A 12,054-nucleotide genomic window follows, 5' to 3' on the forward strand; every position below is an offset into this window, starting at 1 on the left:
ATTTGATTCACACTTATGTGAAAAAACAAAATTAAGATTTAGTTGTTAAAAAACAACAACATTGCTTATATCCTAGAAATACTTTAGGCTATAAAATAAATAACAATTAATCTTATCATCACAGAGATTAATAAATCAGAGCAACAACAGTGGAAAGTCATAATTTACTTCGACACAATTACTAAAATATTTTCCCCAAAGCTACGAAATGTTTACCTAATATAAAGTTTATTATTTCAAAACTGATAAAATTACAAAACTTACTTCTCGATCAATGACTTTCTCATCAAACACTTCAGATTTTCTGATTGTGCTCCGAACAATATCTGGCGTGCTGGCCGTGCGCGAGTTGCGATCCATACGAATATGTCTTGAAGAAGGACTGAACTAAGAAACAATATAAAAAAACATGGATACTGAACTTGAGTATAAAACACATGAAAACAGTAGAAACATGAGAATGAAATTATTATTGTTTAAAAAAAAAATCACTTACTATATAGTCTACGTCGGTCACATCACTTACTATGCAGTCTACGTCCGCCACATCACTTACTATACAGTCTACGTCCGCCACATCACTTACTATGCAGTCTACGTCCGCCACATCACTTACTATACAGTCTACGTCCGCCACATCACTTACTATACAGTCTACATCAGTCACATCACTTACTATACAGTCTACATCAGTCACATCACTTATTATACAGTCTACATCAGCGACATCACTTATTATACAGTCTACATCAGCGACATCACTTATTATACAGTCTACATCAGCGACATCACTTATTATACAGTCTACATCAGCGACATCACTTACTATACAGTCTACATCAGCGACATCACATCACTACATCAGCTCACTTACTATACAGTCTACATCAGCGACATCACTTACTATACAGTCTACATCAGCGACATCACTTATTATACAGTCTACATCAGCGACATCACTTATTATACAGTCTACATCAGCCATCACTTATTGTACAGTCTACATCAGCCACATCACTTATTGTACAGTCTACATCAGCCACATCACTTATTGTACAGTCTACATCAGTCACATCACTTATTGTACAGTCTACATCAGCCACATCACTTATTATACAGTCTACATCAGTCACATCACTTACTATACAGTCTACATCAGTCACATCACTTATTATACAGTCTACATCAGCCACATCACTTATTATACAGTCTACATCAGTGACATCACTTATTATACAGTCTACATCAGTGACATCACTTATTATACAGTCTACATCAGTGACATCACTTAGTATACAGTCTACATCAGTGACATCACTTAGTATACAGTCTACATCAGTGACATCACTTAGTATACAGTCTACATCAGTGACATCACTTAGTATACAGTCTATGTCGGTCACATCACTTATTATACAGTCTACATCAGTGATATAATTTCAATGATATCGTGTTATTTTAAAATTTAATATTAATTCTATTCCATATACCTTCACACTTGTTTGTAGATCAATTCCTGATGTTTATTAAGTTCTTAAGGATTTTTTATTTATTATCCTAATACACTTATATTGTAATACAAGATCAAAATTAATATGTAAACATTTAAATTGATTTTAAATCCCTAAAGTATTTACTTATCATTAACAATTGTCCTGTGATTAAAATTCCATACTAAATCAAACAGTTTAACAAACTAATGCACACATTCAAATTGGACACTAAACATGATTTTCAAAACATCTTAGCAGGTAGTAGAATAGAATCTCATGTCTTATAATTAAGATATTTAGCTCACCCTTCTCGGGGATGAAATGCCAAGCAATGGCTGTGATCCACTACCCGTAATAGTGTGATGCCTCCTCTTGGGTTTTCGCTGCGACTGTCCATGGTGTCTTGGGCTTGTCTGGGAATGATAACCACTTGCCCTTTGCTCAGCAGAAGGTGTGGAGAGAGAGGATGTTGAAGCCCCACCAAATAATCGTTCATAGGCACTCAAGGTCCTCCTATGAGTCTATTTATAAAAATTCTTTAATATATACAGCCTGAAAAATAAGGTTTCCTTTTTAAACACTATATTATTAATTTCTTCATTTACATTTTTTTTATGATATCTTATACAACTTCTGTTAGTTTTTCTCTCTACAAAAGTTAACATACCCTATTCTGAAAATTAGGTTATCACATGTTTAAAAATTCAGTTTATTAATAAAGTTTAAGATGTAGGGAGATTGTTATCAGTGCTGTAATAGATCAATTTTCCAGCTGACCAAATTTTACCAAGACTTTAGTAATAAGGTGAACAGATATCCCAGTTTGACAGGAACAGCATTGGTGTCTTGATAAATCCTGGTGTTCATTTTTGTAAGTAATCTCTGACATCTTAAAACCTTTATTGAATAATTTAAGACCATTAAAACAGTTAATAAACAGTTAATTGTGACTCAGCACACACTTAGCTGCTTCCTTAAAACTGGCTATAAGGCAGGTTGCAGCAGTCACTTACTGCTCTTTGGATCTTACCTGCCTAACAGAAAGACAGTTGAATTCAAATGGATGGTGCTATTCATAACCAGTGTTACATTTTCAAGTTATTAGAAAGTTATCCCTAGCAGCAATAATGTAACTAAGAGTATCTTTTTCACTTGATGACATTTATTATTTGAATAATTTATTGTTCATAATTTTCCCTACAAAAGCAGTGTGTCCCACTTTTTTCAGTAGTTGGACAGTTCACCAGTGAACATTTTTATACCAGTCTCCTTGTTACTAGGATATATCGCTACCTGATAATTTTGTCATAATCTACCTTACATATCCTATTTAAAACTGTAAAACAATAATATTTTGTTAGTATTAATTCATTAAACAAACACTTCAGTTATTAAAATATTAGTTTATTAGAGAAACACTCCTTCAAAATAAAAAATGCTCTTATGTTGTCAAATACTTCATTTAAAATGATGAAGAACGTGAAATTTTTAACGATTCAAATTGTGAGTAATTCAAGAAAAAAAAGCAGAGTTTATTTACTGGGTTGTGAGGTAATAGCTCAACCATGCCTTGAATAGTTGTTGAGCCATAACAACTCATTTACAGCAGCGAAACATTCAGTAGAAAACTCTCTTAGAACCACTTTTGTCACGTAGAGGTTGCATTTACTTGTTTATTTGAAGTTTAACATCTCAATAAAGCAAAAAAAACTAGTATGGAAAATATTAGAAGTTTTTAATTTAAGACTATGCTTTACTTAGAACAGAAGCATTCAGTTTAATGAGACAGATTTAGTTTTTCTATAAAAAAATGACTATCACAATATCTGTGAAGCACTATCAGAGCTACAAATCTCTATATTTTACCTGCACTTTGCGAGTCGGAGAGAAGAGTGAAGTGGGTCGATTCGGTGCAAGAGGTTTATCTTTTGCAACTGAAAAACAGAAACATAAATATTCTGTCATTTCACAGAAGCAAGATGTATAAAACAACATGACTTTACAAATATTAACTTTCTTCCTGAGATTAAATTGGCATTTCATTGTGTATTTAACAATTTGATAAGCATGTTTTAAAGACTATGTAAACACACACACGTAACATGTTCAATACTTAATGTTAAAAACTTTTGAAAATAATGTTAACTTTGTAAATTAATGTAGTGAAAAATATCAACTTGATCTTATACAAGTAATCAGTATCAGCATATGTGGATTAATCCTATGTAAGTCATTGAATATTCAAGTCATTCAAAGTGTGTACTCACATGATAAATTTCAAAACTTAATAAAAAAAAATATAAGCTCTGATTAGATTTTAACAACTGTTTACACATATACATTACATAACTGATATTTTAGTATTACATATAATATTTATCTAGTTTAATTTATAAGTAAAAAATACAAGAAACTTGGAACTTTCATTTTTGTCAAGATTAGGTGCCTGAAATAGACACAATATTTCTAATTGTATTTATTATTTTATTAAATACTGAGGCCATAATAAGTTTCCTCAATCAGACATCAAAATTTCATACTTGCTTAATGTTTATTTTATGTGCACGTGCCTTCCATTTGTCTAAATGTGACTATCTGTTAACCTTAAATTTACTGTGTTACATGGACAGACCTTCAGAACCTTGACAAGAGAGGTGTTAATACTGTGTTCAAATTATTATAAGATGGTTAAAATAAAGGAGCCTCAAGACAAAAGTTTTAAAAAGTTTTCAGGTGTTTTTTATGAGTCTCTTCATTCCTAATTGTACCCTTGTGTTATATCACCTTTGTTTGAAATCTACAAGAATATTCTTTTTATGACAACATCAAATAATGATATTGAATTTCAGCAAGTACAGTAAACTATTGCTTACAATGGCAGACTGTTCTGATAAAACCAATCCTTTTCTTACTGGCTATATTACCAAGTTTATTGTGTTCAGATAACATATACAAAAGCTTCGTATCTTATTCTTTGGAAACAAACTATATTTACTGATTATAAAAATACATACTATAAGACCACTATAACTGATGTAGTTCATGATGTCAACATATTGATAATACAAACATTAAAATGATTGGATATGTAAAATGGATAAATAACAAAAGGATACAAAGTTCAACACATTAAATATAATTATATTAATTTGTTCATAAGGAAACTAGATACTAGTTTTCTTAGTTTGTACCAAGTTTCATGTAACTTGCTTAAGTACTTTTACTCTGAGAACTAAAAACAGAAAATATCAATGATACCTCCATGCCTCTGGTCTGGAAAGACAAGAGATCTTTACTGTATAATTTAATGAGTATTTCTACATACCTTCATGGTTCTTTACAGAGTCAACCATCCATGCTGCAGCCTGACCACCTTTCTTATCACTTGTGCATGAACTAGATTTTCTGATGGTGTCGAACTTCTTTGGCTTTTCTTGTGGCAAAACTTTAAGAGGCAAGCCTTTAGAATAAAAACACCAACCATTATGTAAGTTTCTCGGTTTAAATGTTTGCCATTATTTGTTATCAAAATTCACCTATGGGTAGATTAAGCTGTGTACTCAACTCTTGATTATGAGAAACCCACATGAAATAAAAATGTATCTCAGAATGGCTGATATGGGTATTAATACTTTTATTGATAAGGAGAGAACAACGTTTCGACCTTCCTAGGTCATCTTCAGGTTAAGAAAGAGAGAGTTTGAATGTGACTGTTGACGGACACTTATCAGGGAGGAGAGTATAAACGCCCCTTACAATCCCATACCCGTTTATACTCTCATCCAAAAGACGTGTCTGTCAATGGTCACATTCAAACTCTCTCTCTTTCTTAACCTGAAGATGACCTAGAAAGGTCGAAATGTTGTTCTCTACTTATCAATAAAAGTGTTAAAACCCATACCAGCCGTTCTGAGATACATGTGCACTCAACTGGTTTATCACATAGATTTCCTTTACATATAGGTTGTGTGTATCACTACCTGCAGTGAAAACTTTTTAAGGCATTTTGTATGGATCATCTTCTAATTACGTAAAATGCTCTCACATATGTGTGTGTGTTAGCTTGGAACCTCCTTGTGGTTGCACCAATATAGAATTGTAACTAATAAAGACCCATAAACTAGTACAGAGTATTTGACATTTCCAGTAACAGAATTTTAGCTTTAAACCTAAAAAATAAGTAAATAAATAAAATAAAAAAATATATATAATCTACATTAATGTTTCAAAACAAACGAACAAAATGAGAAGAAACATTAAGGCTATGCATTACATATGGGATTCCAAAACCATTTAGCTTTAAGCCCTCACTTAATGATTTAATAGACATCTATTCAGTTTTATATATACAACTATATATATTTGTCTGTTTAAATGAAATGTGTGTGCATGCACTTTACTGTCTAAATGTGAATGCATACACTTAATTTCAACAGATGTAAATATACTTTAATATGCATTTTTGTACAACATCATATTAAAATATTAAGTTGTAAAATAGCAAATCTACTTATTGATAGTACTAAGTACAATAAAGTTTAGCTCTTAATAAAGTAAAGCAAAAAAACGTACACAAGTGACAGTAATAATCTCATTATTGAATATAGGCTATACTTACTTAATAAAGGCTTAACTAATGTTAGGCCTAAGACAAGTAGACTGATAGTGACAAGTGGGGTGTTTGTGGTTAAAATTCCTCTGTATTATTCTATGATACCTTTATTTAAACATGTACTGTTGCAATAAAAATACTAGTCTGATCACAAATGCTTGTTTTAAATAACAGCCACGATGAAGCACCTTACTTATATTGTAATTTTTATTAAATTCAATTCTAACTAGTCATATTTTTTTGCAACAAATAAAAATGATAAATGAAAATACTGCCTTTTCCAGCATCAGGAAAGTTTTGAATCAAATATTTCTGACTGTACTGAGATCCCTCACAACAGTCAAATACTGACGAAAAGGGTCCAGTTTGGAATCACCTGCTTGTATAACTAATTTTTTTAGACACAGTGCTTGCCATCTACAGTTCTGGAGAATGTTCAATCAATAAAATGTTACAGGTGGTTGTTATTAACAGTTGGAAAAAACTACAACATTTTATTAAGAACATACTCAATCTTCAAAATTCAGCATATTAAACTTGTAAGTTACTTCATGCAAAGTTTCTTTTTTGTAGTAAACCTCACATTCAGTTCTTATTCACAAAAAAATCATACAAGCCTGAACTGAATAAATTATCTCACCGTACTAGCACTCTTGCTGAAGAGACTTCACACTATATACATCAATTGAAAATACTGAGAATAACGTGACATGAGAAATAACTGAATTGTGTATTATATATGCAAAAACGGCTTGTTTGGGTTGAGAAAATATTTTATGTAGAAGAGCAAACAACGTTTCGACCTTCTTCGGTCATCGTCAGGGTCACAAAGAAAGAAAGAGGTAACTGACCGGAAGCTGACCACATGTTTGGAAGGGGTTGTGTAACTGAGTGTCGGAATGTAGAGGGCTGTGTTAGATGTTTGAATATATAATTTTATTTTATTATATTTAATATAGGTATAAAGGCGTTCCTTTACATTGGTTTATTTTAGGTTTAAGTTGTTGTATAAGTAAGGCTTCTTTAATTTTGCATCTGTTTATGTTTGTTTCTTTATTTAGTATTTGAGTGTTTTCTATGGTTATGTTGTGTTTATTTGAGTTGCAGTGTTCGAAAATGCGTGAAGGTGACTTGTGTTCTTTAAATCTGGTTTCCATTTTTCTACTTGTTTATCCAATATAGAAGTCGTGGCAGTTATCACATTGTATTTTATAAATAATGTTGGTGTGGTGTTTGTCAGTGTAGTTTTTACATAGTATAGACCTCAGTTTTGTGCCTGGTTTTTGAATAAATTTGGTATTAACTGAAATGTCATATTTTGTCACTAGTTTTTGCCAAATGTTGGTTATTTGTCTGCTGATGTCGGGAATATATGGTATGCAGCAGTATATGGTTTCGTGATATTTGATTCACGAGATATATTTACTTTCTTTCTTTGTGAACTTGATGATGACTGAAGAAGGTCGAAACGTTGTTCGCTCTTCTATGTAAAATATTTTCTCAACCCAAACGAGCCATTTTTGCATATATATTTCTCTACAAGTGGGTTTTCTTGACATCACTGAATTCTGTATTCCCAGTTCAAGAACATTTTTAATGACCAAAGAGAAGAGAGTTGTCAAGGCATGAAGAATACCACAACTGTCAGAACAAACACTTGTCCTTTTAGACACTGAGCTACTGCTAGCAGGTTGACAATTCTTTTATCAACATGCTATCATCACTTTCACAACATAATTCAAAGAAAACTGGCCGCTGATTACCTCAGAATTTTATACAAAGCAATCACAGAAACACTGAATGTGAAATGTATTCCAAAAACATTTCAGGTCAGTACTTTTAAAAGTTTTTATAGTAAAATTTACAAAATAACGTTATTAACATCACAGTAATATACCTTGGTACTACTTAAAACTTTTGTATTTCAATACAGAGGGCTGCATCATGACACACTGTGTGCTTGTATTTTACCTAATTCTTACACTCTTCATCCTGCCATGTTGTTATGTGTAACAAACTCAAGGTACTATACCTCTATGTTGTTATGTGTAACAAATTCAAGGTACTATACCTTGAGAAGTGCATGGGTGTGAAAATAACCTAATCCATCACTGAGTAGTGTAAGAAATGAGTGAGTAGGGCAAATCACTTAATTCACAAGAAGTATGTAAAAATAAGTCCCTTGTGTGGCATGATTTTAATACAAACATAGCAGTTCAATATACCAAAACTGTTCTGTATTAAGTATTGTTTAAAATTGGCAGAGGAGAAATAAATGATAGTTATTTACTGCATGAGGCTCAACAGGTTTACAAGTTCATTGTATCTAATACTTATGATTGTACATAACTTCACACACAATAACTTTTATAGACAAGACAACTCTTCCTGGCAGAAATTAAATATTCCAAACATGTTATCTGTAACTTTTTCCATACATAATCAAGTTAAATTTGAATTCCTAAACGTTTTGTCTTAAGTTTAGATTCATTCTACTTTATTTATTCTTTAACAAGCTAATCAGTATACAAAAATATTGTCCTTTTAAGTCCTTCAATAAAGCTCATAACGAATGCACACTTTATGAATGTAACAGAATGAACCCACTGCTTAACCAAACACTTTTTAGTTATGTCATAAAACATGCAAGTAAAAAAAATTATGCAACATTTTAACATCAAGTGTACACAGTTCTGTAAAACAAAGTGTCTGTAAATTATGTAACTATTTTCTAAGCTAAACAGATTATGTCTAATGTTTTATACCCACGTGTTCACATGGGGATACCAGATAGGGCAACACTGTATGCCTGGATAGCGAACACAATTACAATAGTTACTCCAGAAATGCTGGCACATATGTAAACACAGATCAATTATTGCATGGACATCCTTTGACCCACAACAATGTCTGAAGAGAAGGTGTCCCAACAGTACCACTGCTCAATTAACGAGTTGGTTCAGTAACTTAACACGTTGGCTCCCAAGCCTATTTTGCCAATACTTTACAGGTCCCACTAGTTATTTTACAATTACTTATTTAGAGGAAGAGTGTTTATGTAGCTGTTGTGTCCCAGCCAATAAGTGGCCCTTTAAAAAAATAAAATAAAACAGAGCACAGCTCATCAGTGGGTCATATGGGTCTTACTGGAACACTATCACGACCCACCAGTGCATTGTGTGGAAGCCAACTTGTTAAGGACACTCAGCCCACATATTAAAACTTGAAAATATGTAGAACTGCAATACGCAGTAATACTTAAAAATTTATAGACTGCAACACAAAAAAACAAATATTTTGTAGCACAACACTAAACAATTAGCACAGATTTTAATTTCTTCATTCAATACTAACTTCCTAAACACTACATTATGCATCTAATTAACATGACTTCATGTTTCACTAACCAACTACATTTATGTTACATGATTGATGTACAGCTACTTCAGTCTCACCAGTATGACCCTTCAGTTGGTTAACTTCACTATGCTGGTCTGGCTGATTAAGTCTTTCATGTTGATCTTGTTCATCTAATTTTGAATTCTGTTCTGAAAGGTTAAGTTTGTTATACTGTAGTAGTTGGCCAGATTTTTCAAATTGAACTTGTTGGTTTAACCCAGAATTTGGTTCTGGGTGATTAAGTTTGTTATGCTGTAGAAGTTGATCAGAGGTTTCATGTTGAACTTGTTGGTTTAGCTGCAAATTCAGTTCTGGGTGATTAAGTTTCTCATGTTGCAGTAGTTGGTCAGGTCTTCTGTGTTGGTTTAACCCTGAATTTGGTTCTGGGTGATTAAGTTTGTCATGGTGCAGTAGTTGGTCAGATATTCCATGTTGATCTTGTTGGTTTAATCTTGGATTCTGTCCTGCAAAAATAAGTTTGTTACTCTGCAGTTGTTGGTCAGGTCTTCCACACTGAGCTTGTTTGTTTAACCCTGAATTTGGTTCTGGGTGATTAGGTTTGTCATGGTGCAGTAGTTGGTCAGATTTTCCATGTTGATCTTGTTGGTTTAATCTTGGATTCTGTCCTGCAAAAATAAGTTTGTTACTCTGCAGTTGTTGGTCAGGTCTTCCACACTGAGCTTGTTCATTTAACCCTGAATTTGTTTCTGGGTTTTTAAGTTCATTATGTTGCAGTAGTTGTTCAAGTCTTCCACGTGTATTTTGTTGGTTTAATCTTGAATTCTGTTCTGGGTTATTAGGTTTTCCACGAGAGTCACACTGGTTTAGTCTACTATACTGATTTTGTTGGTTTAATCTTGAATTCTGTACTGGGTTATTAGGTTTTCCACGAGAGTCGCACTGGTTTAGTCTACTATACTGATTTTGTTCGTTTAATCTTGAATTCTCATCTAATGAATTATGTTTCCTGTGGTGATCTAGACGTTTTAGTTTATCACTGTAATCATGTTGGTTTAACATCACGTTCTGGTCTGAAAGAACTGGCTGATCTAATTGCTTAAAACTGATCTGCTGATTAGGCTTATCATGTTCTTGATGTCTTATCACCATACGAAGGTCTGTTTGAATTTGACCATAGTAGTTCATTTGTTGATCAGACTGTTTCTGAGAGTTCTGATCTAACTGACTGGATTTGAAAACCATGTCCAATTTACTAGATCTGACATCTTGAGCTGAGCGGTATAATAAATGTTGGTTGTGTAAATTAAATGTGGTAGGTATTTCTGGTTGATCTTGCTTTGCATTGTGCCCATTTATCCTGATGTGATCACCTTGAGTTTGTGTACAGTAAAGGTTCTGAGAGCTCAGACTTCTATTCTCACCTGTACGCATCAATCTGGGAAGTTCAGACTGCTTTTGTCTCTTTTCATCCAGTTGGTTTTGTTGGCTTAACATAAATCTTTGATCAACATGTTTATGTTTATAAACGTAGTCACACTGTTGATCTGTGTAATTTTGCATTTCTTGCTTACCATACTCTCCTACAAGTTGACCTGACCAGTTTAAGCTAGTCTTTTGATTGTGACGAGACAGTCTACCTTGACGTTCTTGGTCTAAAGTATTTTGATTCTCAGGCTGAGCAATATCAAGCATTGGACCATTTTTAAGAGTTCTAGAATGATCAATTACTTCTGCCATCTCCTGCCACTAGAGAGAAAACACAAGCACAATTTATTAGATATTCTGACATTTTAGAGAAAATATTAATGCCACAAGTCCATAAAAAAAATCCAACAAATCCACACACTACTGAAAGTCATTCTTGACACATGAAAATAAACAACAGTAAGACAAATGGCTTTACACTGCATTAAAGCTGTTTGAAATACAAGTTTCAATAATAATTTGAGAACTAACTTTCCTCAGCTGAACAGTACTGAGAGGCTGCCTTTACAACAGATTTAAGCTGTTTTATATGCTAATTTCTCTGTATGTAGCCTCTAATAGTACTAGCCTTAACATTAAATGTTGGTGTTCACAGGAATATTGTCATTAGATGAAGAATAAAAACTACTTCAAAAGACTCAGACGAGTTTTAGTTGGATCACCAAACAAAACAAACTATGATAATACATACCCTCCAAACAGAGATGTACTTATAGCTACAAACACAAAATTGAATTTTTTTTTTTGATATTGCATAACTACAATATCAGATTTATCTACAGCTCAATGATATGTAAATACAATGTCAGATTTACTTACAACTGAATGATATCTGAATACAATGTCAGATTTATCTACAACTGAATGCTATGTAAATACAATGTAAATTTATCTACAATTCAATGATCTGTAAATACAATATCAGATATACCTACAGTTCAGTATCTGTAAATACAATATCAGATTTATTTACAATTGAATGGCATGTAAATATATTATCAGATTTATCTACAGCTGAATTATAAACACAAACTTTTATTCTTTAGATTCTTCAACTAAACTTAATCTCCATGAAAATTTGACATATTACTAATTCCTGATCCA

The 12,054-nt window shown here is 32.6% G+C and overlaps 1 protein-coding gene across 10 annotated transcripts in view; it reads right to left on the minus strand.

Annotated features, from left to right (window-relative positions):
• LOC143256443 (uncharacterized) overlaps window positions 1–12,054 on the minus strand; it is a 112,926-nt gene that overhangs the window by 15,611 nt on the left and 85,261 nt on the right. For 7 of the 10 annotated variants that reach the window (XM_076513685.1, XM_076513679.1, XM_076513678.1 and 4 more), the window contains 5 exons: window positions 9,513–11,211; window positions 4,819–4,953; window positions 3,360–3,427; window positions 1,799–2,014; window positions 265–387 (listed from right to left, as the gene is read on the minus strand). In XM_076513685.1, the coding sequence (XP_076369800.1) occupies window positions 265–387; window positions 1,799–2,014; window positions 3,360–3,427; window positions 4,819–4,953; window positions 9,513–11,211 (2,241 nt within the window). The remainder of the gene's footprint in view (window positions 1–264; window positions 388–1,798; window positions 2,015–3,359; window positions 3,428–4,818; window positions 4,954–9,512; window positions 11,212–12,054) is intronic. The other 3 variants (XR_013031360.1, XM_076513686.1, XM_076513681.1) reach the window with 3 other exon arrangements.

This window comes from Tachypleus tridentatus, chromosome 7 (assembly GCF_004210375.1).
Source record: "Tachypleus tridentatus isolate NWPU-2018 chromosome 7, ASM421037v1, whole genome shotgun sequence".
NCBI lineage: Eukaryota > Metazoa > Arthropoda > Merostomata > Xiphosura > Limulidae > Tachypleus > Tachypleus tridentatus.